Raw genomic sequence first — 25003 nt, forward strand, 5'->3', positions numbered from 1 at the left:
AACTGTCCACTCCTATATTGTCCCCGAAAGCCTCCTCTTTGGTATTGGCCCTGGTATGTGGGTCTGGCCCGTGAGGTCGAAAGCTCTGTGCTTTGGGCCCGAAACCCCCCTCTAAAGTGTGGCTTCCTAAAAGTGCCTCTGCTCTGTGGGGAGTACAGCGCGCCCATGGCTTTGGCCGTGTCAGTGTCTTTCTTTAGTTTGTCTATTGCTGTATCCACTTCCGGCCCAAACAACTGTTGTCCGTTGAAAGGCATATTCAGCACAGCCTGCTGGATCTCTGGCTTAAATCTGGAGGTACGTAGCCACGCGTGTCTCCGAATGGTGACCGCTGTGTTTACTGTTCTGTCCGCCGTGTCTGCTGAGTCCATAGCCGACCTTATTTGATTGTTGGAGATGGTTTGGCCCTCCTCTACAATCTGTTGGGCACGCTTTTGGAACTCTTTTGGAAGGTGTTCAATGAAATGTTGCATTTCGTCCCAATGTGCCCTGTCGTATCTTGCCAATAGAGCCTGCGAATTGGCAATTCGCCATTGATTGGCTGCCTGTGCTGCCACCCTTTTTCCTGCAGCATCGAATTTCCGACTTTCTTTGTCGGGTGGTGGTGCGTCCCCAGAAGTTTGTGAGTTCGCCCTTTTCCGGGCTGCTCCCACTACCACTGAATCAGGAGTCAGTTGTTGCGTAATGTACACAGGGTCCGTAGGGGGAGGTTTAGATTTCTTTTCCACCTTAGGTGTTATGGCTCTGCTCTTGACTGGGTCTTGAAACACCTGTTTGGCGTGTTTTAACATGCCTGGTAACATTGGCAAACTCTGATATTGGTTGTGTGTTGATGACAGGGTATTGAATAAGAAGTCATCTTCTATAGGTTCTGGATGCAATGCTACGTTATGAAAAGTAGCTGCCCTGGAAACCACCTGCATGTAAGCAGTACTGTCTTCTGGTGGTGATGGCCTTGCCGGGTAGCAATCCGGACTATTATCAGAGACGGGTGCATCGTACAGATCCCATGCATCTGGGTCATCTTGGCTCATCCCTGTGTGCGTTGGTGACTGCACCATTGGGGGTGTTGCTATTGGGGACAGATGTGGTGAGGTTGGTGGTGATGGCTGTGGAGAAAACTGTGGTGGTGTTTTTTCTTTAGCCACTTTTGCTTTTGGCTGCATTTCCGCCTCATGGAATGCGAGCTTCCGCTTCATCTTAATTGGGGGAAGTGTACTTATTTTCCCTGTGTCTTTCTGTATATGGAGCCTCCTCTGGGTATGGTCTGGCTCTCCCAACCCCAGTTCTTGTTCAAACCTGTGGCCTTGTAATTGTGAGGCAAGGCCCTGTTCGTCCGTATAGGAGCTTTGTTTCTGCTCCGAGGCTGGGTGTTTCGGCACTGAAACCTTTTCAGCAGTCTTTTTCAGCTCTGAAGAAACCTTCTTGGATTTCGGGGTGCCGATTTCTCGGTGCCGTATCAGTTCGGAGCCGGTATCTCAGTGCCGAGTATATTCAGTGCCGGTATCTCCACCGGAGTCGGATGTCTTCGGCTGCTGTGTGCCCTTTTTTGGTGCCGATGCTTGGTCACCGTGCTTTCGGGTAAAGCCATGGCCTGTCGGCGGTGGCGTCCCCTGGGCCTTCAAGATTTTCGAGTGAGTTTTGGCCGGGGCTGGTTTACTCACGGTTTGTTGCCTCGTCGGCTGCTCACTCTCGGGCTCATCCGAGTCCGAATCTGGGATGGAGAATGTCTCCTCCTCTTCAACGTCGGGGTGTCCGGCCAGTGTCGGCGCCATTTGAAGCCTTCGAGCTCTCCGGTCACGCAGCGTCTTCTTGGACCGAAATGCCCGACAGGCCTCGCACGTATCCTCTTTGTGTTCGGGGGACAAACACAGATTACAGACCAAATGTTGGTCTGTATAAGGATACTTAGCGTGGCATTTGGGGCAGAAGCGGAATGGGGTCCGTTCCATGAGCCTTGAAAAGAGACGCTGTCGGGCCGACCAGGCCCCGCTGAGGAGTGGAAGCTCGGAAGGGCTGTCGGAGCTCTTCTTTTCTTCGGTGTCGATTTGCTATCACTAACCCGATACCGAGCGCAAACAAACCAGATACCGAGCACAAACAATACCGTCAAATTTTCCGATTGTTAACTAACGTTTCCGAACCGAAACACAGAGCAAAGAGGAACACATCCGAACCCGATGGCGGAAAAAAAACAATCTAAGATGGAGTCGACGCCCATGCGCAATGGAGCCGAAAGGGAGGAGTCCCTCGGTCTCGTGACTCAAAAAGACTTCTTCGAAGAAAAAAACTTGTAACACTCCGAGCCCAACACTAGAAGGCAGGATAATGCACAGCATGTGTATCTGCAGCTACACATGCCATCGAACATCAACATATATATATATATATATAAATAAAGCTGTGCATTTTAGTTATCGGCCCGAGGAGCAAAGTGAGATTGTGTTGGTATATGGAAGAGGCCCCAGATAGTTTGTTGAAACTCAAGCGTGCCTTAAAACATAAGAGGAAATATGTTAATGTGGCAAGGCTTGCTAGATAAGTTTCTGTTATGAAATGGATCAATCTACTTTCTCCGGTGACTCAGGTCTGGTGTGCTAGGTCGTAATCCCAATTTGATAGGCATGTAAGGTGGAGGTCTATCATGTAAGTCATGTCCTAGATGACAAACAAAAGCAAAAAACAGATGATGGACGGAATGCTGAACAATGAAAACATTCACCTCAGTCACAAAGATCTGGGTTTAAACCATTGTTTTTTTTTTGTGTCAACAACGCCACTCCAGTTTGATCCAGCCATATTCAAATCAGTCTTGTCTGTTCCCCATGGGAACAGTCCAGCCCGAACTGCCAGGTCAGTTGGGGAACAGACACACATGGACAAAGCACGGAGATGGTCAGCTTGCTAGTTGCACTGCCATTCAAATCTTTTATTTGAATTCCTTTTCTCCAACCATCCATTTTGTACCACTCAACCTGAGGGGTGGAAAAGTGTCAGGACCTTCTTATTGAAAAGATCCAGAACTTGGAAGGGAGTATTACTATGCATTTTAAATTCAGATTTATCCTCTTCTTCTTGGCCTTAGCACTGATTACTCAGCACCTGTCCGTAGGTGGCCAAAAGTAGAATCCTTCTACTTTCTATTGCAGTCCCATCATTGACTTGAAGATGGCACCTGGATTCCTGTAATTAAAAGACCTTGCTATGATCGCTCTAGAAAAGTTGTGATGTGGTGAATAAATGGTGGCTTGTCTTATAGTAGTGTTTGCCTGTTAGTCACCCAATGTTTTATGATAAGTTTCAAGGTAGAACTGTGTAGTAATTCCAGTATTCTGAACATATATTGTTGAAGTGCAAGCAACAGTCTAGATCCTGCACCCTTCAGAAAAAAATGTGTTTCTATAATAAGAGCCTTTTGGATTTGAAAACTATCAGATCTCGGTTTGCTTTTTTTGTAATAGCTGCTCTCAAACATTTTCTTGATGTCATTTTTAACCAAAATCATATGAACGTTGATCAAATCAAGTGTGTTTCAAGTGCTGCTGCTGCTGCCTGGAAACATTAATAACATTCAACAATTCCCTCAAAGATGGCTCAGAGTCCACCATATCATACATGACAATTCCAGAGTTGCTCACTGCAATCACAATATGTTTGTTTCTGATATGGACCCAGTGCTGATATAGACCCAGTGCAAAAGAAACTAATGAGGGTGAAGACAGGTTGCTCTTTCAATATACAAAAGATTGAAAATGTCACTTACCCAGTGTACATCTGTTCGTGGCATCAGTCGCAGTAGATTCGCATGTTCTGCAATAGCTCGCCATCTGGTGTTGGGCCGGAGTGTTACAAGTTGTTTTTCTTCGAAGAAGTCTTTCGAGTCACGGGACCGAGTGACTCCTCCTTTTGTCTCCATTGCGCATGGGCGTCGACTCTATCCTCGATTGTTTTTCCCCGCAGAGGGTGAGGTAGGAGTTGAATTGTAGTAATAGTGCCCATGCAATGGAGTGACTAAGTATGCACCTATTTAAGGTTGAGATGATACATATATAAATAATTGAAGGTAACTTCCAAACTGCTACAGGCTCCCGGGGAGGCGGGTGGGCACATGCGAATCTACTGCGACTGATGCCACGAACAGATGTACACTGGGTAAGTGACATTTTCAGTTCGATGGCATCTGTCGCTGTAGATACGCATGTTCTGCATAGACTAGTAAGCAGTTATTTCCCCAAAAGCGGTGGATCAGCCTGTAGGAGTGGAAGTAGTCTGAAATAATGTCCTTAATACGGCTTGACCTACGGTGGCTTGTTGTGCGGATAACACGTCTACACAGTAGTGCTTGGTGAATGTGTGAGGCGTAGACCATGTGGCTGCCTTACATATTTCTTGCATTGGGATGTTTCCTAGAAAGGCCATGGTAGCACCTTTCTTTCTGGTTGAGTGTGCCCTTGGTGTAATGGGCAGCTGTCGTTTAGCTTTAAGGTAGCAGATTTGGATGCATTTAACTATCCATCTGGCTATACCTTGTTTTGAAATTGGGTTTCCTGCGTGAGGTTTTTGAAATGCAATAAAGAGTTGTTTAGTCTTTCTGATGTTTTTTGTTCTGTCAATGTAATACATTAATGCTCTTTTGACATCTAATGTATGTAGTGCCCTTTCAGCTACGGTATCTGGCTGTGGAAAGAACACTGGAAGTTCCACTGTTTGATTTAGATGGAACGGTGAAATAACCTTTGGCAAAAATTTAGGGTTGGTTATTAGGACGACTTTATTTTTGTGTAGTTGTATAAAAGGTTCCTGTATAGTAAACGCCTGAATCTCGCTTACTCTTCTTAGGGAAGTAATGGCGATGAGAAATGCCACCTTCCAGGTTAGGAACTGTATGTCGCAGGAGTGCATGGGTTCAAAAGGTGGACCCATAAGTCTAGTTAGGACAACATTTAGGTTCCATGAAGGAACAGGTGGTGTTCTTGGTGGTATAATTCTCCTAAGGCCCTCCATGAATGCTTTAATGACTGGTATCCTATATAGGGAAGTTGAATAGGTAGTTTGCAGGTATGCAGATATTGCTGCAAGGTGAATCTTAATGGAAGAGAAAGCTAGGTTAGATTTTTGTAAGTGAAGCAAGTAACCCACTACCTGTTCTGGAGTTGTGTGTAATGGTTGTATTTGATTAATATGGCAGTAGCAAACAAACCTCTTCCATTTACTTGCATAGCAGTGCCTGGTGGATGGCCTTCTGGCTTGTTTTATGACTTCCATACATTCTTGGGTAAGTTGTAAGTGCCCGAATTCTAGGATTTCAGGAGCCAGATTGCTAGATTCAGCGATGCTGGATCTGGGTGTCTGATCTTTTGGTTGTGCTGTGTCAACAGATCTGGCCTGTTGGGCAATTTGATGCAGGGTACCACTGATAGGTCTAGCAGCGTTGTGTACCAGGGTTGCCTTGCCCAAGTTGGTGCTATCAATATGAGTTTGAGTTTGCTTTGACTGAGTTTGTTTACCAGGTAAGGAAGGAGAGGGAGAGGAGGAAAAGCGTAAGCAAATATCCCTGACCAGTTCATCCATAGGGCATTGCCTTGGGATTGTTTGTGTGGGTATCTGGATGCGAAGTTTTGGCATTTTGCGTTCTCCCTTGTCGCAAACAAGTCTATCTGAGGTGTTCCCCAGAGTTTGAAATAAGTGTTCAGAATTTGGGGGTGAATTTCCCATTCGTGGACCTGTTGGTGATCTCGAGAGAGATTGTCTGCGAGTTGATTTTGTATCCCTGGTATAAACTGTGCAATTAGGCGAATTTGGTTGTGAATTGCCCAATGCCAAATTTTTTGTGCTAGCAGGCTTAACTGCGTGGAGTGCGTCCCCCCCTGCTTGTTTAGATAATACATTGTTGTCATGTTGTCTGTTTTGACGAGAATGTATTTGTGAACTATTATTGGTTGGAAAGCTTTTAGTGCTTGAAAAACTGCTAGAAGTTCTAGGTGATTGATATGCAGTTTTGTTTGATGTACGTTCCATTGTCCTTGTATGCTGTGTTGGTCGAGGTGTGCTCCCCACCCTGTCATGGAAGCATCTGTTGTTATTACGTATTGTGGCACTGGGTCTTGGAAAGGCCGCCCCTTGTTTAAATTTATGTTGTTCCACCACAGAAGCGAGAGGTAAGTTTGGCGGTCTATTAACACCAGATCTAGAAGGTGACCCTGTGCTTGAGACCACTGTGATGCTAGGCATTGTTGTAAGGGCCTCATGTGCAGTCTTGCGTTTGGGACAATGGCTATGCATGATGACATCATGCCTAGGAGTTGTAATACCATCTTTGCTTGTATCTTTTGTGTTGGATACATGCGTTGTATGATGGTGTTGAAATTTTGAATTCTTTGTGGACTTGGAGTGGCTACTCCTTTTGATGTGTCTATTATGGCTCCCAGGTATTGTTGTACCTTGCGTGGCAGAATTTTGGATTTTGTGAAATTGACGGTGAACCCTAGTTTGAAGAGGGTTTGTATGACATGATTTGTGTGATTTGAGCACTCTATTAACGAATGGGCCTTGATTAGCCAGTCGTCTAGATATGGGAACACATGTATCTGCTGCCTTCTTATGTGTGCTGCGACTACCGCTAGACATTTGGTAAAGACTCTTGGTGCGGTTGTTAATCCGAAAGGCAGTACATTGAATTGGTAATGTATTCCTTTGAATACAAACCTTAGGTATTTCCTGTGCGATGGGTGTATTGGTATATGGAAATAAGCATCCTTGAGGTCTAAAGTTGCCATGTAGTCGTGCAGCTTTAGCAATGGCAATACTTCTTGTAGTGTGACCATGTGGAAGTGGTCTGATTTGATGAAAGTGTTCACTACTCTGAGGTCTAGGATTGGTCTCAGTGTTTTGTCCTTCTTTGGTATCAGAAAGTACAGTGAGTAAACTCCTGTGTTTATTTGTGTGTTTGGCACTAATTCGATTGCATTCTTTTGCAATAGTGCCTGCACTTCTATCTCCAGGAGATTGGAATGGTGTGTTGTTAAATTTTGTGCTTTTGGTGGTATGTTTGGAGGGAACTGTAGAAATTCTATGCAATAACCATGTTGGATAATTGCTAGAACCCAAGTGTCTGTAGTGATTTTCTCCCATGCTCTGTAATAATGACCTATTCGTCCCCCCACTGGTGTTGTGTGGAGGGGGTGAGTGACATGTGAGTCACTGTTTAGTAGTAGGGGTTTTGGGGCTTTGGAATCTTCCTCTATTTCTAGGGAATTGCCCTCCTCTATATTGTCCCCGAAAACCTCCTCTATACTGTCCTTGGTAACTGGACGGTGTGGCTTGTGAGGTGCTGGCTTGTGTGCTTTGACCCCGAAACCCCCCCCGAAAGGGCGTTTTACGGAATGAGCTGTAATTCCCTCTGCTCTGCGGGGAGTAGAGTGCGCCCATGGCTTTGGCAGTGTCCGTATCTTTTTTGAGTTTCTCAATCGCTGTGTCCACTTCTGGACCGAACAGTTCTTTTTCATTAAAAGGCATATTGAGAACTGCTTGTTGAATCTCTGGTTTAAATCCAGACGTTCGGAGCCATGCATGCCTTCTGATAGTTACAGATGTATTAATTGTCCGTGCAGCTGTATCTGCAGCGTCCATGGAGGAGCGGATCTGGTTGTTGGAGATGGCCTGTCCCTCCTCAACCACTTGTTTTGCCCTATTTTGTAAGTCTTTGGGCAGATGTTCAATGAGATGTTGCATCTCGTCCCAGTGGGCTCTGTCATAGCGCGCAAGTAGTGCCTGGGAGTTCGCGATGCGCCACTGGTTTGCAGCTTGTGCTGCGACTCTTTTACCAGCTGCATCAAACTTGCGGCTTTCTTTATCTGGGGGTGGTGCATCTCCAGATGTGTGAGAGTTGGCCCTTTTCCTAGCTGCTCCTACAACGACAGAGTCTGGTGGCAGCTGTGTAGTGATGAAAACCGGGTCCGTAGGAGGCGGCTTATACTTTTTTTCTACCCTTGGTGTGATTGCCCTACTTTTAACCGGCTCCTTAAAGATGTCTTTTGCGTGGCGGAGCATACCAGGGAGCATAGGCAGGCTTTGGTATGAGCTGTGGGTGGAGGAGAGTGTGTTGAATAAGAAATCATCCTCGACCTGTTCTGAGTGGAGGCTTACGTGGTGAAATTGTGCTGCTCTAGCCACCACTTGAGAGTACGCGGTGCTGTCTTCTGGTGGAGATGGCTTCGCAGGGTATGCCTCCGGACTGTTATCTGACACTGGGGCGTCGTATAGGTCCCATGCGTCCTGATCTTGGTCACCCTGGCTCATGGTGGTGTGAGCTGGGGAGTGTGATGGAGTTTGTGCTGGTGAAACGTCAATCACGGGCGGAGGTGAGGGTGGTGGTGTAACTCTTTTCACCACTTTTGGTTGTGGTGTTTGTTCCGTCTGGAACTCCAACCTCCTCTTTCTCCTAATGGGGGGAAGGGTGCTTATTTTTCCTGTCCCCTGCTGAATGAAGATACGCTTTTGCGTATGGTCCACATCAGTTGCTTGTAGCTCTTCCTCAAACCTATGCTTCTGCATTTGGGAGGTTAGCGAGTGCCCTTCTGTATAAGAGCCTGAAGCTGGGTCGCTTGCAGTTTGTTTCGGCATCGAAACTTTGTCTGCGTGTTTTTTCGGCTCCGAGGTGACTTTTTTCCTTTTCGGGGCCGAAACCTCTCGGCGTCGATCTGTTTCTGTGCCGCTGTCTCGGCGTCGAGCCGTGTCCACACCGGCATCACGGTGTCGAGGCTTGTCTCCAGCACTTTCTCGGTCCCGAGAAGGCTGCGTGCCGGTGTCTCGACCGGAGTCGGACGATCTCGGCACTGTTTGGGCCTTTTTCGGTGCCGATGGTCGGTCACCGAATTTATGGGTCGAGCCATGGCCTGGTGGCAGTGGCGTCCCCTGGGCCTTGTAAATGTTTCTCTGTGTGGTTTTCGACGTCTTACTCACGGTTTGTGTATCGTCGAATCCTTCGGAGTCGGAGTCTTGGATCGAGAAGGTACCTTCCTCTTCCTGTTCCTCGAACTCCCGTTGGGCTGTCGGTGCGGACGCCATCTGAAGTCTTCTGGCTCGACGGTCTCGGAGTGTTTTTCGGGACCGGAACGCACGACAGGCCTCGCAGGTGTCTTCGCTGTGCTCAGGTGACAGGCACAGGTTGCAGACCAAGTGTTGGTCTGTGTAGGGGTATTTATTGTGGCATTTGGGGCAGAAACGAAACGGGGTCCGTTCCATCGGCGTTCTTCAGCACGCGGTCGGGCCGACCAGGCCCCGACGGAGGATCGAAAAAACTACCCCGAAGGGCACCGGAGCTCTTCGATCTTCGATGCGGTGTTGAATGTAAGTACGCCGATCCCGAACGCAACAATACCGACGAAAATCTTCCGAAATTAGCTAATTTTCCGTTCCGAAACTCGGAGCGACAGGAACACGTCCGAACCCGATGGCGGAAAAAAAACAATCGAGGATAGAGTCGACGCCCATGCGCAATGGAGACAAAAGGAGGAGTCACTCGGTCCCGTGACTCGAAAGACTTCTTCGAAGAAAAACAACTTGTAACACTCCGGCCCAACACCAGATGGCGAGCTATTGCAGAACATGCGTATCTACAGCGACAGATGCCATCGAACTTATTGTTTTTATACTTCCAAAACCCCAGTGGAATAGTTGCATTCCCTGCAACTGAGCTGGATTCACCACTTCGGCAACTGATGGAAAACAGTGCTTCATTTGCAGTGGAATTGTGGAGGGCAGCTGCAGCTCTAGAATTACAGCTGCCCACTATAGACATATGTAGTTGTGAGATCCTGCAACTCAACTAGGGCCAGCGTCATCTTAGCCATTACTGCCCTTTAATGAAGCACTAACTGATGCCTTTCAGGCTACATGGTTTAAGCCATACCCATGCCAACCAGTGAGTTGCCCCTCCAGATAGAGAACCCGAAAACAACAAATGACTTCAGAAAGAGAATGTTTTCTTCTGCCAGTCTAGCACTCATCTATTAATACAGTTTGCCTTCTGAAGTGGTACACCCATGCGCTGTATGACAGCCAGAAACACCTTGCTGGTCACTGAAAGAGACCTTTGGGTGTGACTAATCCAAACTATACAGGGTAGTTTGGACATGGGCAAATAAGTATTCCGAGCTGGTTTACTCACTGCAAAGGCAGCACTACACCCTTCCATTCACTTCCTCCCCACTCGGCCCTTCTCCCACAGAGAGTATTTTTGGAGGACCACTCTGCAATTCTGAAGCAGACGTCATCCTTTAGTTGTCCAAAGATGCCACTGAATGGATGCTAGAAACGGAGAGGAGGTGGATGCTGGTCATGTTACTTCCTCATTCAGAAACACTTGGCCTCAAGCCTATTTTGGATCTTCGTCCATAGACTGCCTTTTGGTGGAGGGATAGGTTCAAAATGCTCACTCTGGCTCAGATGCTGTCAGCTCTAGACCTAGCAGATCGGATGGTACGCTTGGACTTGCAGGATGCATATTTGCATTTTATATGCCCTGCAGCCCTACAGACCGTACCTGTGGTTAAGTTGGGCAATAATTTGGAGTGCTTCCCTTTCGCCCTACTTCTGCCCCTCAGGTTTTCTGGAGTTGCTTTGCTTCAGGAGGTACCTGAACCAGCAAAACATCTTCCTGATAGGCAAACAGTTTGTGAGTTTCATGAATGCCATAGCAGATTGCTGAGCAGATGTTGTCTGCCAGAGCACATGTAGCACCTTCATCATGAAGATGCACAGGGTATGTTTGAGCAGCGGGGTACACCCTGGCTAGATCTATTGGCCACTGTTGAAAACACGTATTATTAACAATTCTGCATGTAGGAGCACTCATTAGGAGATGCTTTCTGGTTGGAATATTACGGACTCTACCTCTACTGCCTCGAGTTCTGAAGGAAGATTAAGACAGACTGGGCCCACATAATTCTTACTGCCCTGGACTGGGCAAATTGGGAGGGCCTCCTGTCTTAGCAACAGAGCAAGCTCTTGCATCTTCGACTGCACAATCTACGTCTCCATTCTTCAAGAATGAGCAGCGGGAGCAGGACTTTGACTTACCAATGAAGTGATGCAAGTCACCACATGCTCTTCCATAAAGTTTATCTAAGCTGAACGCAGGAACAAATTTGTTGCTTGGTCAGGTGCCTGAAATAATGATTCCTTGAAAGATAGAGATTCAGATTTTCTTTTGTTTGTTCTTTCATTAACCCAGCAAGGCCTTGTGGTGGGCAGAGTGAAAGGTTGTTTGTCTTCCTTTTTGACCCTTCAACATTTACCTGACCAACCATCTTTTTTTTTTTTACATGAACAGTTTCTTCAAATCATTTCTTATGACCCAACGGGATCTGACCTTGGTCTTGACGTTTCTCATGTACACATCATTTGAGCCTAGGCACACCTGTTCTTTAAGCCTCTTTAACCTAAAGTCAGTCATCCTCATTGACACAACAGCATTTTGTGCAAGTGGTGCACACACTTCATCCCACCTTTCCGAACAAACTTCAAGACTAGTAGCACCTTTCCTACCAAAGGTCGTAGCTTCCTTTCATGTTAGCAAATCAATTACTCTTCCCGTATTTTGTGCTCCACCTCATCTCTCCATTGCCTTGACCCCAAGAGGAGGCTAAAAGGACCCTTCAATTTTACACAGACCAGATAGAAGACCACTGTGGGTGATCAGTGCTTTGTGGGTTTCTTGGGGCAAAGAAAGCGAAGGGGGTACAGACGAGGGCCTAACAAGGGGGGGGTAGTTTTCTGTATAAAGAGCTGTGGGCAACTTCCACCAGGGCCAAAGCCGCTATGACTGCTTTGGCGGGAGGGGTGCCTGTTCTAGACATCAGCCAGGCTATAAAGTGAGTGCCGGTGTGTGCATACCTTCACAAAACACTACTGCCTTGACGGTCACTTATCAGGAAGTTCACTTCACCTCTGTTCCGCAGGAGTTTTTGATAAGAGTTCACTGCCCAGACCCTCCACCTTTGGAGGTGCTGCTATGGTATCTTTTCTAAAGGAGAGGACTATGCAGTAAGAAGTATCCATCAGAAAAACAAGTTACTTAACTTTGGTAACGCTCTTTCGGGTGGATACTTTAACTGCAGTTTTCTCACTGCCTTCCTATTTGCCCGTTCAGCTGAGTAACCAATCTGTCATCTATAAAGGTCCTAATTCGGAAATCCACACACTTTCAGACAAATTGTTCCAATAACACTCTGAATACGTTCTAGCACATGGGCATTTTCTAAAGGTGAAAAATCGGCTGTTAAGAGTGTTCACCAGAATGAGGGTAAGCAAAGGTAATTAACTTTTTCTACAAGTCTTTCACTGCACACACAGAACTTAACCATCAGCATCCACCATTACCAATAGTAGGACCAGAGGACTGCTTCCTGCCCAGGAACTGATGAGCTCCACGACTTACTCCCACAAAGGAATTTCTACCTCCTTATGTGGAGGGTAGTATGTCATCGTCCCCAGTTCCAAGCTGTGCTGCACAATCCTGCTGAATATTTACATGGATTGACAGAGGAATGCAAAACAAGCTGATGAATGTACATGCCTCCTCAGCTTGAAATACCTGCAATCAAGCAGCCCATCAACTCTGGTAACAGCAGGGCCCCTCTCTGCATCCCAGAGCCAGCTGATCCCTCTTTAGCGCCTTCAGTGCAGAGGTGGCCTTCTCCTGCACTGCCTAAGCAGTGGGGAGCACAAGAACACTCACGCTGTGTGGCAGCTACGTGGGTGAGTAAAAGCTACTGCTAACAAAAGGGTCAACCACAGAGGATTTATCAATGAAGAAGACTTGGATATCTCTAAAAACAAATCTACAGCACTAAAAAAAAAAGAAACTTTGTTTCTTGGGTGCATGTAGGGTGCATGTCACAAAAGAAAGGACACACACATCCTGTTCTGGCCACAGATGAACACCATAGTACGGAGAAGATCACTTCTTTCATTTAGGTGCATGGTGCCATAGTGACTCTCCAGTGAGCGCGGACAGAGCATCTGTTCTCATACCTAGGTACTTCAAAACACAAGGGGGGGGGAAAAAAAAGGAGAATTGGGCGGTCCAGTGTACGTTCTCCCAATAGTATGCAAATATAAAGTGGTACACTGTTCCGAATAAGTGGAAAGAAAAGGAGTCCTGAAATTCAGGAGCAATGGTCCTCACACACCTTGGTTGGTGTCATGCTTCATCATCGGACAGCTCCTCGTCAGACCGGCGCTGCAATGTCTGACGGGCACCCCCCGAGGGGGGGCTCTTTGCCGGAGATCTTTTTATATATTCGATGATGCCGTGGGACCTAATATGGATCTGAGAAAAGAACAAATCCACAAGAGAGAGAAAGATAAGGATAAAATTGGCTCAAATCCCTCACTCAATGATTTATTGTTTGCTATTGGGAGATGGTCAAAAATAAAAAAATAAAAAAATGTAGGGAGTGGAAACAGAGGTAATGCTCGGACACTCACACAAAACATTTAAGAAACGAGGATGGTGGAAATAATCCACTCCTCATTAGTATGCGGTCGACATGTTTCGCGTCTGTGATGGTCCAACAGGATCCAGCGACGCTTCTTCAGGACCTACTAAATCAAGAAATCACTCTCAAAATATCAATATACCTATACTCCTGCTGACTATCGTACACAGTCAAGGCGTCATCAGTCGCGTTATATTTAAACTCGCCGGTCCCTGGGCTACGATCACATCCGGGACCGCGAACCCCAGGGCAGGTGCTACGGAGGACTTCGGCTACTTGAAAAGTAAGTGCCCTGACCCAGCCTCTCTCGGTAGATTCTTTTGAGTGTCTTTGAAGACGTACTCAATCTTGATAGACGGTGCCTGTATCCACAAATCGATGGGACGTTTTCTTTCAGGGCGAGTGATATATATAAAAATGAGCAATTTGTTTTCCTCGTACCCGGTTCTGTTATGTACTCCACTTTTGGCCAAATGAGACGCCTTACTTGTAAGAGGTGAATTTCAGAATGTGTATACCATTCTTAGATGTATCGGTGCCGTAACTTCATTTTCCTCGCATGGGCGAATTACTTTGTGATGGGTGCCACATCACATTACCTATTAGAGTAAACGATCATTTCTTTATTTCTTTTCTACCTAAATATGGTTGTACTGAACACCCTACTGCATATTCGTTTCTAAGGGTGACGTACCAGTAATAAACTATGCATTATCTTTTTCTGCTGTGTGGATATTGCTATTTGTGTGTGTTTATGAGATACTTACACACAGTTGTGAAGTATTTCTTTTGAATTTTGTTTCCACGCTATGGTCTACCGATACCCAGCTACTTTGTGGAAGATCCCTTAGACTAATGCTGGACTATAACATGTGGTCCCCCATTCTGTATATATATTGCTTCTTACCAATCAGATTTTCGGTAAGCCAGGCAAGAGGCCAACGTGATCCCATGGAACCCGTTCTTTCAGTAAAGAGGGTAAGCCTCCTTATGTGTTATTAGCATGGCTTGCTTTGCACCCACCTGGTCACTGAGTGTTGCACAGTTTGTCACAATTTGTTTTCTTCATCACAAATCTATCACTCTCTAGTACTGATGGAGTGATTTTTTACAGCGCTAATTTGAGCCCTTGTTTTCCCCTGATTTAGGGTGACTAGTAGGAAAGAGAAGCCAGTCCGGCTTGACCTCAGTAAGTGACTGATGACGCCTTGACTGTGTACGATAGTCAGCAGGAGTATAGGTATATTGATATTTTGAGAGTGATTTCTTGATTTAGTAGGTCCTGAAGAAGCGTCGCTGGATCCTGTTGGACCATCACAGACGCGAAACATGTCGACCGCATACTAATGAGGAGTGGATTATTTCCACCATCCTCGTTTCTTAAATGTTTTGTGTGAGTGTCCGAGCATTACCTCGGTTTCCACTCCCTACATTTTTTTATTTTTGACCATCTCCCAATAGCAAACAATAAATCATTGAGTGAGGGATTTGAGCCAATTTTATCCTTATCTTTCTCTCTCTTGTGGATTTGTTCTTTTCTCAGATCCATATTAGGTCCCACGGCATCATCGAATATATAAAAAGATCTCCGGCAAAGAGCCCCCCCTCGGGGGGTGCCCGTCAGACATTGCAGCGCCGGTCTGACGAGGAGCTGTCCGATGATGAAGCATGACACCAACCAAGGTGTGTGAGGACCATTGCTCCTGAATTTCAGGACTCCTTTTCTTTCCACTTATTCGGAACAGTGTACCACTTTATATTCTCATACCTAGGTAATCTGCATGATAGGCTGGGATAATTCCCTGTAGCTGCATTGACTTCCATAGCTTAATTGCCCGCAACATAAGATCTACGACCCTACTCCACCATGCCTTATGCAATGGACAGTGATGGTGCCGTCTCATAGGACCTCAAATGTAATCCTCTAGATGGAAGGGCAAGACTTCCTTCGTGGTAAGGAGACTATAGCAGCTCGAGCACACTCACATTCAGGCCCTGCCTTGATGCAGATCATCGGATTCGCACTGTGATGTTGGCCAGAAATGTCATCTATGACCACGCAAGCCTGTTGATGGCTGAACAGGTGACCTATTTTGAAACTTTAGATCTGATGTACCAACTGCTATATTTGTGTCTGAGCCAACAGGATCACTTGGTGTTCGAGTCACTGCTATGGCAGGTATCAATGGAGAGCCCTAGTCCACTATATCACAGGTGGAACCAAAAGGATGCACAAGGTCATGAGGCCACGCAGTCTTTAGTCCTGTAGGACCAGAAAATTAGTATCGAGTCTGAAACCTCATAATCGTCTCCCAATAATCCATGACCCTTGAAGAGGAGGGGTAAAGGTCTTCATGAGGGTTAGGTCCAATACAACACCTAGGAGGCTCAAACTAAGTTGGAGCGAGGTGCACATTTTTGCACAATGATAATAGGGTGCATGCTGTGGACTTATTTTATGCTGAACATGTCCATTGACCAGCACTGGCGATTCTACCTTCATCAGCCAGTCATCAAATATGAAAAACGGACTCCTGACAGTCTGAGTGAACCTGCCACAAATGCCAGCCCATCTGTGTAAACCACAGGTGCTGTCCCCTTTCTGAATGTCAACAGTCCGTTCCCGAGCCAAGGAAGCATAGAAAGGCAGAATGACAGGTCAAGGGACAAATCTTAAACTAAACTCCAGACAGCACTGAAGAACTGAGACCTGGGATCTCACGGTTAACCCCAGGCAACACTTGTTGGAAGAAAGAATGGGGAGATAAAAGTAGGCATCCTGAAGATCCAGGTATGCCAACCAATTCAGGGCCAGCAAGACATCACATACTGATAGTATATTGAACCTGACCTATTGAATTGAAATTTGAGAAGATAGAGGCTCATGATGAGATCCAGACCTCAGTCTTTCTTGGGAACTAAGTAAAGGGAATAGAAAGCCATGTCCCTTTTCCCCCCCCCAGAGGCACCTTCTATGTTTTTTTTTTTTAGCAGAGCAAGGATCTCTACTTACTCTCAGCACTGAAGCATGCCCCAGAAATAACACCCTAGCAGACGGTGATCCAGCAGTCATTAGCGATAGAGTTCCAACTGATGAAAAGAAGGAGAGAGATTCTCCACCTTCCACCCTCAGTTCAGTCCCCACAGGAAGACTGTGTTGAGACACTGAGGCAGCAGAACCCACATGGGATTGAATTTGCAGCTGTTGGTGATGGCACCCTGATGTACACCCCAGTCAGAAAAGGAGAGAAACATTTGCTGAGGTGCCTGGATCTGCCGAGAGGGGTCCCTTTGTCAAGACAGCAGAGATCTAGAATAGGCCTCGAATTTTCTGTACTGCTAATAGAACTGCCTGGCTTGTGACGGCAGGTCCAGGGACGGAGCTGTAGCGCTGCTATTTTTGAAGCATTCCATGGAGAGGCCAGCATTCTGAAAGTGAAAGGCCAGTGGAACGCATCCAGGCATTGTGGCGTAGGGGGACCGCAGTGCCCATGGACATTGCCATGGTATCCATGAAATCCAAGAAGCAATTTAGGATCTGCCACAATGTATGGACATAGGCTAGAAAGTTGTCATTTGCAGTACGGAGAGAGAGACTGCCTGAAGCAAAATCCTTCTGGTCCATGGCATCCAGTTGTTTAGAGAACCTATCAAGAGAGGCACTGGGGTGCAGTTTAGAAAATGAAGCCCGAACCACCAGGTTATCGGTCAACAGGTGTAAGACAAGAACCTTAAGTTATGCAGAGCAGCTCTATGGCATCTGGCATTTTGTCAGTGGAATGCAGGGCCAGAGATAGGACTTTAAAAAAAAAAAAAAAAAAAAAATCAGAACAGGTTCTAGTAGTGCATTATTAAATGGAAACATGGGCTTCACAAACCAAGTAGGTTGCTAGATTTCAGTCAAAACTTTAAACTTTGGTTCCTTGGAGGGCAAAATCAGTGGCAGTGAGTCTGCAGTTTGATTCACTATTGTGGTAAATGAGAATACTCCCTCTGTTAGAGTCCCATATGGGTAAGTGATGACCCCAATTGGGCGGTATATAGACCACTGGCATTGTGTAAGTGAAGAAAAAGGGCAGCATCAGAGTAAGACTGAGGAAGAGGATTGAGACCTCTGAGCTACTGAGCTCTCCAAGCTACTGAGCTCCTCGAGCTACTGTGCTCTCATCAGGCAGGTTTGTGGTGTCGGAACCAGATACAAATAACTCTCTAACCTGGGCACATTTCGGAGTCCAAGGAAGAGGCTGTTCATTAAGGCAAATTCAGACATTCTCTTCAGTCACCCAGATAATTTCACTAGACTTAAAGGGCAGCACTAATAACCACTCAACACAGCACAGTGATCAGGGCTGGGGCTGCGGTAAGGATAGCACTGGATGGATAGATGGATGGCACAGTGATCTCAGATTTTTATCTAGGCACAGGTCTGATCCTGTGGAGACTCAGAGTCTGGAGTTGTTAAGTTCAGAGCAGCTGCAATATCAGTTTGGCTCTCAGAGTGGTTATGAGGATACCAGAGTCATCTTAAAGTTATCCAACTTGGCCAGAAGGAAATCTGAACATCTGTGGATTCAGCCGATGGAGCAGGGAATTCTAGTTGCATCTGATGAAGCTTTGGAATTGGCTCAAAGATGTTGTGGAATGGTGATGTGAGTGGGAATGGGAATGTCCTGTGTATGGGATGGGTTCCCAGAGAAACAAGAGATTTGTTTTTGTGTGTTTTTTGTGGGAAGATTCTTAGGAGATTGTTCCCCATCGTGGGAGCTTACCTGTTAAGGGGAATGGTCTAGTTTGTCCCTGCATAACTTATCCACATACAACCTGCCCTATTACCCCCTGGTGGTCTTCAGGTACACCAGGGAGCACATACTGCAGAGTCGTGGTCAGAGCAAGAAATCACATGCAAAGGTCAAGTGAACTCAACAGACATTTGCCCGTGGAACTTACAACTGTGATTAAACTCAGACTTTTGTTGGGAAAGACATCTGACCTAGTCAATGTTGAAGTGGGGGAACTTTCATTGATGAAGCAAAGAGAGGCTGGCACTTATTAACAAAATAATTGATGCAGTTATATCCAGCAGACAGAGTTATGGCAGCTTCCTGGTGGTACTGGAAACCTACTGGTGGGAAAGGTTTTCCAGACTTGTCTGAAACTGGGAGGATATCCTTAAGGTAAGGAATCAGCAGGAAGATGTAACAGTCGGAACAAACTAGAGGAATCCATTCAGATTTTCAGAACAAAGCTGCACAAAACAACTACATTAGACAGTACTATGCGGTAGGCATAAAAAAAATTACAAGGCAACTCCTTTTCCTAACAGCATGCCACAGTTCTGCAATGAACATACATAGTACATGCAGTCACAAACTGCAGACAAACTACGCACCCACCAAAACTGCAAGCAAAACACCTAATCCAAGTGGACTGAAAACTTGGATAGCATCACTGCACTTACGACAATTCGACCCTGTACTGCTCTTTCAAAAATAATAACATATAAGGAAACACGTGAAAGTCCCACTATGCACACAAGTTCATGCACAAATCCTCCTTTTCACACAGGACTTGAAAAGCCTAGTTACTATTTTGCTTGTAAGTGCATGCCCACATCAATACTTTACAAACATTAAAAATCATGCTATACCTTTTTCTACACAGGAAGAAAATGCATGCCTCAGCCCTCCTTAGTATTAAAAAGAAGTAACAGCACAACAGTGCGTCCTCCACACAAGCAATGTAATACAGTCAACTCTTGCATACTAAAAATGTTATGCATGGTGAATTATAGGATGCTATATGCAGTCACCAGGCTACACAAGAGTGCAGAATTTAGTTGCAAGTGTTATACTAATTGATGGGTCGTTGTGTCTGGTATGCTTTGGGGGGATACAAAAACTGGTTCATTGCCAATAGGCTTGGGTTTAGAAAGGTGTGGGTTTAGACAATTACAACTGCATTGCATGACTCTTAATCAGCTGCCAAAAGCCTGTTAATGAAAGATCATTCCAAATAAAAAAATAAGTGCCTTAGACATCTACCTATACTTAGGATAGTTGCTTTGTGTGCTTAGCTGAAAGTTGGGAAAAGCTGTACTCAGTTCATCTAAATAAATCAGAGTCTTTACTATTGCTAGTTGGTAGTTTGTCATTGGTTCTGTGTATGTTATCTGTTTTGGTACTGAATACGTGATTAGTTAGAATCCTTTAGTATTAAAATGACAGCACACACCAGGATGGCCAGGAGAAGCCAAGGCCATAACAGCCTTGTTGTCAGGGCTGAAGGCCCAAGCTGGCAGCAGAATGCACTTTTCCCTAGTCTTTATCAAAGTTTCACAACAGTGAAGTTACAGTGGTTAGCATAGGTGCCTTGGTCAATGTACCCATGCACAAAATGCATTTTCCAAGCAGGCAAAGCAAACTGGATCTAAATTCCAATTCCAGCAAAGGTTAAACGTGGAAATATGTTTCTGTGCCAGTCACATGCAACCCCTCTTCCAAATGAGATAAGTAACAGTGCAACCAGAGGTGAGCCTTCATATTTTCAAATGTTAGTAGAAGCCAATAAAATAAGAAGCCAATGCCCTCTTCTCACTCCCTCCCACTCATGCCAAACTGCAAGCATCTCTGCTAACCTGCCATCCATTTGCACTGTAGGGCAACAATATCTGTGAACCAGAACGCAAGTGTCAAGACCGAGACATTTAACGGATTTAGAAATCCAAAGAAAAAGAAAAATCGCCTCTCATCAAAAGAACGCAAAAAGTTTCTGTGGTGGACAATGCATTAGGGGTATTAAAATACCTTATTTCATTGTTGATCGCATCTAGTTGCTCTTGCAGCATCATGGCCAACGTCTGGGCATCAGCTTGTCCACTGGGTGACAATATATCCACGGAACTGAATATTGTTTCACGGTCATCTTCAATATCAGACAGATCCACATCACTCTCAAATGCTTGGGCCACATTTGCTAAGACACTTGCTTGCTGAGCACGTTCCCAATCCTGCTCATTGAGAGTTTGTACCTATACAATTACAAAGCAACAAGCAAAGTAATTACATTGTATGTTAGATGCTGTTAGGTGATCAAGCCTCCATTTAACTATACTGGAGACTGAGATGTGCAATGCTTCCCCCATAAGAAGTAAAAAAGCTAGTGCTGCTAAAAAGGCATCTGACCAAATTGCAACTAGTTCAAACCTTCTAAAACAATGCAAGGAGAAGAATATATAGGAACCATAACCGCACTAATGGTAATGCCGTGAGAAGGAAGGAGGCTGTGGCTTCACAAATTGAGAAATCCTAGCTAAATGGTCAAGAGACCATCACAAACTATAATCACTCTAGTTTCACATACAATATGGCTTTTTCACAAAAATTCAGCCTGTCAAAAATGTTTCGATTTCAAAAACGTTGGCATTCAAGTATTAAGAATCCAAGTCAAACTAAGTATTTTATATTTTTCCACCCGAAATACTCCACCCATCTTTCCCAAAAAAATATTGGATTCTAAAAGTGCATCAGTCAAAAAGACTGGCTCCCAAAATAATACCAATATAAAAACTCACTCAAACTTACATGCTTGAGATGTCCATCCGAAGAGCAAGTCAAGTGGCAAAAAAAACAAAACCAGTGGTTTAAGAGCTTTTACAATATTAATGTACTGACGTTAAAACAAAAATCTGTTTTTAACACAGATGTACATGCAACATTAAGCATTACAAATAACACCCTCAAACCCAGAACAGATTCTGCTTTACACCAACCTTACTAATCCTAGCAGATGGAAAAAAAATATTTCTCTCAAACTAATTTCAGTAGCCATGAAAAATTTCGTTTGCGGGGCTGATGTCTGTGCAAACTGAAAGGAAGATATGTTAACAGATGACGATTTCCATTAATGAGGCTCGATTCAGCAAATATCCATAGGTGTTGAACACTGCAGGCACCCAGCAAAGATGTGTTGTGTCAAAAAAGGTTTGCAATAATCAGTTGTATAATTCACACCTACTTTTTCACAACAGCAGTCCAGTTGGTTGTGAAAAAGGTGTATAAGCAATATACAACAATTTAAAAGATTCTGTGCAAGGCAGTAATTAACATATTTCTAAAATAAAAACGATGCAATCTTTCACACATTAAGTATAAAAAAAGGTAGTCTACCTTTGAAGGTTCATCTCGAAGGGCTGCTAGACGCCCTTTCTGAGGACGCCGCAGCACTGAAGAAGAGCTGTAGGAATCTGTATGGTTGTCAGACATGGATGTTGGAGCCAAGGCATACCTAAAATCTGGTACACTTCCCAAATGAGGCCTACTTACACAAAAAAGAAAAGTAATGAAAAGCTTACTTTGCATAAATCCGTATAAAAGTGTGTAAAGTGTTAAAAAACTATTGTTCCAATCAGTTGAATAAGAAATATATCTTTTTTTAAACTGCAAAAATACCATCAGGACATTGTAAAGGTAAACCTTAAGTAGGGATTCCTGAAAATGCTTTTTGTTTTACAATGGGCATCAGGAGTAAGACTTTAATGGAAAAGATATGGGGCACAATAATCAGACAAAAAGGTTATTTGAAATTCATTGTTTTCAAAATGTGAATCTTCATTGAAGTCATAAACCTAAATAGGTCAATATATACCATCCCCGTGTGGGATCCCTGAGCACTTAAAATATATAGGCCCTCATTACAACTTTGGTTGTAACCACCGCGCGGCCGCACTACCGCAGTGGCCATCACAATATACCCGCTGGGCCGGCGGGGACGTCGGCCGCAACACAGGAGCCGGCTCCAAATGGAGCCGGCGGTACGACAGGTGCTGTTGCACCCGTTGCACTTTTCACTGTCTGCTATGCAGACAGTGAAAAGCTCCATGGGGCTGTGCCAGGGGGCCGCTGCACTGCCCATGCCAAAGGCAAAGGCCCGCGACTCCCCTTTCCGCCAGCCTTTTCATGGCGGTTCCTACCACCATGAAAAGGCTGGCGGGAGGGGGACTCTCAGCACTGCCCTGGAGGATTAAATCCGCCAGAACCACTGTGGCGGAAAACCGCCAGTCCCGGCGGTGCAACCGCCACGGTCGTAATACACAGGATTGCACTGTCGGCCTGTTGGCAGTGCAACAGACGAAACAGCCCTGGCGGTCTTTGACCGCCAGGGTTGTAATGAGGGCCATAGTATCATTTTTTTTTCTTTTTTTTAACGTACTGTACTTTAACAAGTAGACCTGACTCTTTCACAGGGATAGCCTCACATTTTTTGTCTTCTGTTGCTGAACCCGTTTTTGTTCGTATTCAGACCCTGTGCTTTTTCCCTGCTAACGAGTAGTAAAGTGCTCTCTCCCTAAACATGGTAAAGCTTGCATCTACCCGACTGGCATATTTAATTTACTTACAAGTTTCTAGTAAGTGGTACTACATGTACCCAATGCCCCTAAATTAAATGCTACTTACTGGTCAGCAGGACTCATCGTGCTAACCAGTAAAGTATCACTGTAAAATATGTCTTAGGCCTGCCACTGCAGCTGGGAGTGAAGTTTTAATTTCGACCTGGCAAATAAACCTTTTTGCCAAGCCTGAAGCTTCCTTTTTTAATACTTATAAGCCACCCTCAAGGTAGGCCCCAAAGACTCACAGGGCAGGGTGCACTATATTTGAAATGTAGGACATGTGTGTGTATTTTTGTTTACATCTCCTGGAAGTGAAAAACTCCTAAAGTTGTTTTTCACTTTTGTAAGGCCTTCCTCTCCCATGACGAACTCTATGCTACCTTATTATATTTAGTAAGTACTACCTTTATATTGGAAGCTGATAAAGCTATTCTGTTTACACTTAAATGGATTTCAATTTAAAACCCATTTTAATAGTGAAATGGGAGTTTAAGTTACTGAAAATGTCACTTTTGTAAAGTTGGCATATTGGCTTCCTAACCAACTGTGCCTTCTGCTTGTGTCCTGGGTCACATGGCTAGGAATGGCTCTGCTGTTAGGGTCTCTGCTTGCAGAGTGTGATACAAAAGGGGACTAGGTGTGGTCAGGATGGGCCCTCCTGGGAGGATGACTGGGGAAGGGCTGTACTAGCTCCACTTACACATCATAGGGCTTTACCTAATGAACACAATTTTCTGGATTTACATGCTGTGCATTATTCCGCCATCTAGTGTCTGGGTACAGAATTCTTCTGTATGGCAGTAGTCCTCTGTTTTTTTTTTGTTGCACTGATGGTCCCACCATTTGCCATCTGATCCAGCCTCTCCTGATGTCATACGCCCTCCTCTGAAGCTTCCACGCGTGGCCATCATTTTCAGATTTCTTTTCTTTTTGCATCACTATCTTCTGGGGAGTTGGATGGGCCGCCTGTGAATCCAGAAAATTCTTCAGGATGCAAAACTACTCTTATAAGTAAGAAACTATTTTGTCTTGCAATGTGAAGATCTTCTGGATGCATATTCTGTGCATTGATTTTGTAGAGGTTTTTAACCTTGTGGTGGTTGAGTTGAAGATGAGTTCAAGCTTGTAAATAAATGTTTCAATACTCTTTGCCGCACATGAGCTTCCTTGTTCATTTGAATGTCTATGCAGTAGTGCTTTGTAAAAGTGTGCACTGATGACCAGGTAGAGGCCCTGTAAATGTACTGTTATGGTATTATTGCATAAACGCTATCATTGCTCCTTTTCTGCGAGTAGTGGGTGTTCCTCTGGTTTGGATCTGGAGTTGTATTCCTACTGTTTCATGACACATTTTTATTGTGTGTGAGATCCATCTTGAAATGGTACTTCTTGTAACTGGTTTCTCTTTGTTGTTTGCGAATGCCACAAAGAGTTGTTTTCCTCTCCTGATTGGTCTAGTTTTCTCCATATAATATTAAATTGCCAGAAGGGCAATAATGTGCGTATAGCGCTCGCTCCGCAGGAGTGTCTGGCTCTTGAAAGAAACTTGTTTTTTAAAATGCTCGATTTATATGAGAAAATAATATCACATTCAGTAAGAAATGAGGGTCTGTCCTCATGACTATTCTGTCTTTGTGTATTTGCATGTATGGCTCCGATTGGGAGTGCTTGTAATTCACTTACGCTGCGCAGATATGTCATTGTGATAAGGAAACCTATTTTTAAGGTGACGATTTTTAAGATCGCTTTGTGAAGTGGTTCGAAAGGTTTCTTCATTAGTTGTGTTAACACTATATTTAAGTTCCATGTCGGTGCTGGTACTTTTCTTGGAAGAGCTAATCTTTCTGCTACCACGAGGAATCTTTTGATAACTGGGGTTGTGAAGAAACTCCTCCTTATATCGCCTCTTGTGTGGGCCACTATCGCTGCCAAATGTACTTTCAATGAAGCATAATTCAGTTTGCTGTCCAGCAGATGTGTAAGGTATCATAAGACTGTTGTGGCCTTCCTGTTGTCTTGTAATAAGCCGAATTTTTGGCACCACCTTGAGTAACTTTCTTACTTGGCTGTATATCATTTTCTTGTTAGACTTCTTGCTTCCCGAGGTGTCCACACT

The 25003-nt window shown here is 44.9% G+C and overlaps 1 protein-coding gene across 14 annotated transcripts in view; it reads right to left on the reverse strand.

Annotated features, from left to right (window-relative positions):
• PPFIA1 (PTPRF interacting protein alpha 1) overlaps positions 1-25003 on the reverse strand; it is a 540698-nt gene that overhangs the window by 237737 nt on the left and 277958 nt on the right. For 7 of the 14 annotated variants that reach the window (XM_069221891.1, XM_069221895.1, XM_069221889.1 and 4 more), the window contains exons 14-15: positions 21665-21815; positions 20303-20526 (exon numbers count right to left, since the gene is read on the reverse strand). In XM_069221891.1, coding sequence (XP_069077992.1) covers positions 20303-20526; positions 21665-21815 — 375 coding nt within the window. Of the gene's footprint in view, positions 1-20133; positions 20167-20302; positions 20527-21664; positions 21816-25003 lie in introns of all 14 variants that reach the window. The other 7 variants (XM_069221888.1, XM_069221884.1, XM_069221882.1 and 4 more) reach the window with 3 other exon arrangements.

Source organism: Pleurodeles waltl, chromosome 3_1 (assembly GCF_031143425.1).
Source record: "Pleurodeles waltl isolate 20211129_DDA chromosome 3_1, aPleWal1.hap1.20221129, whole genome shotgun sequence".
In the NCBI taxonomy this organism is placed as follows: domain Eukaryota; kingdom Metazoa; phylum Chordata; class Amphibia; order Caudata; family Salamandridae; genus Pleurodeles; species Pleurodeles waltl.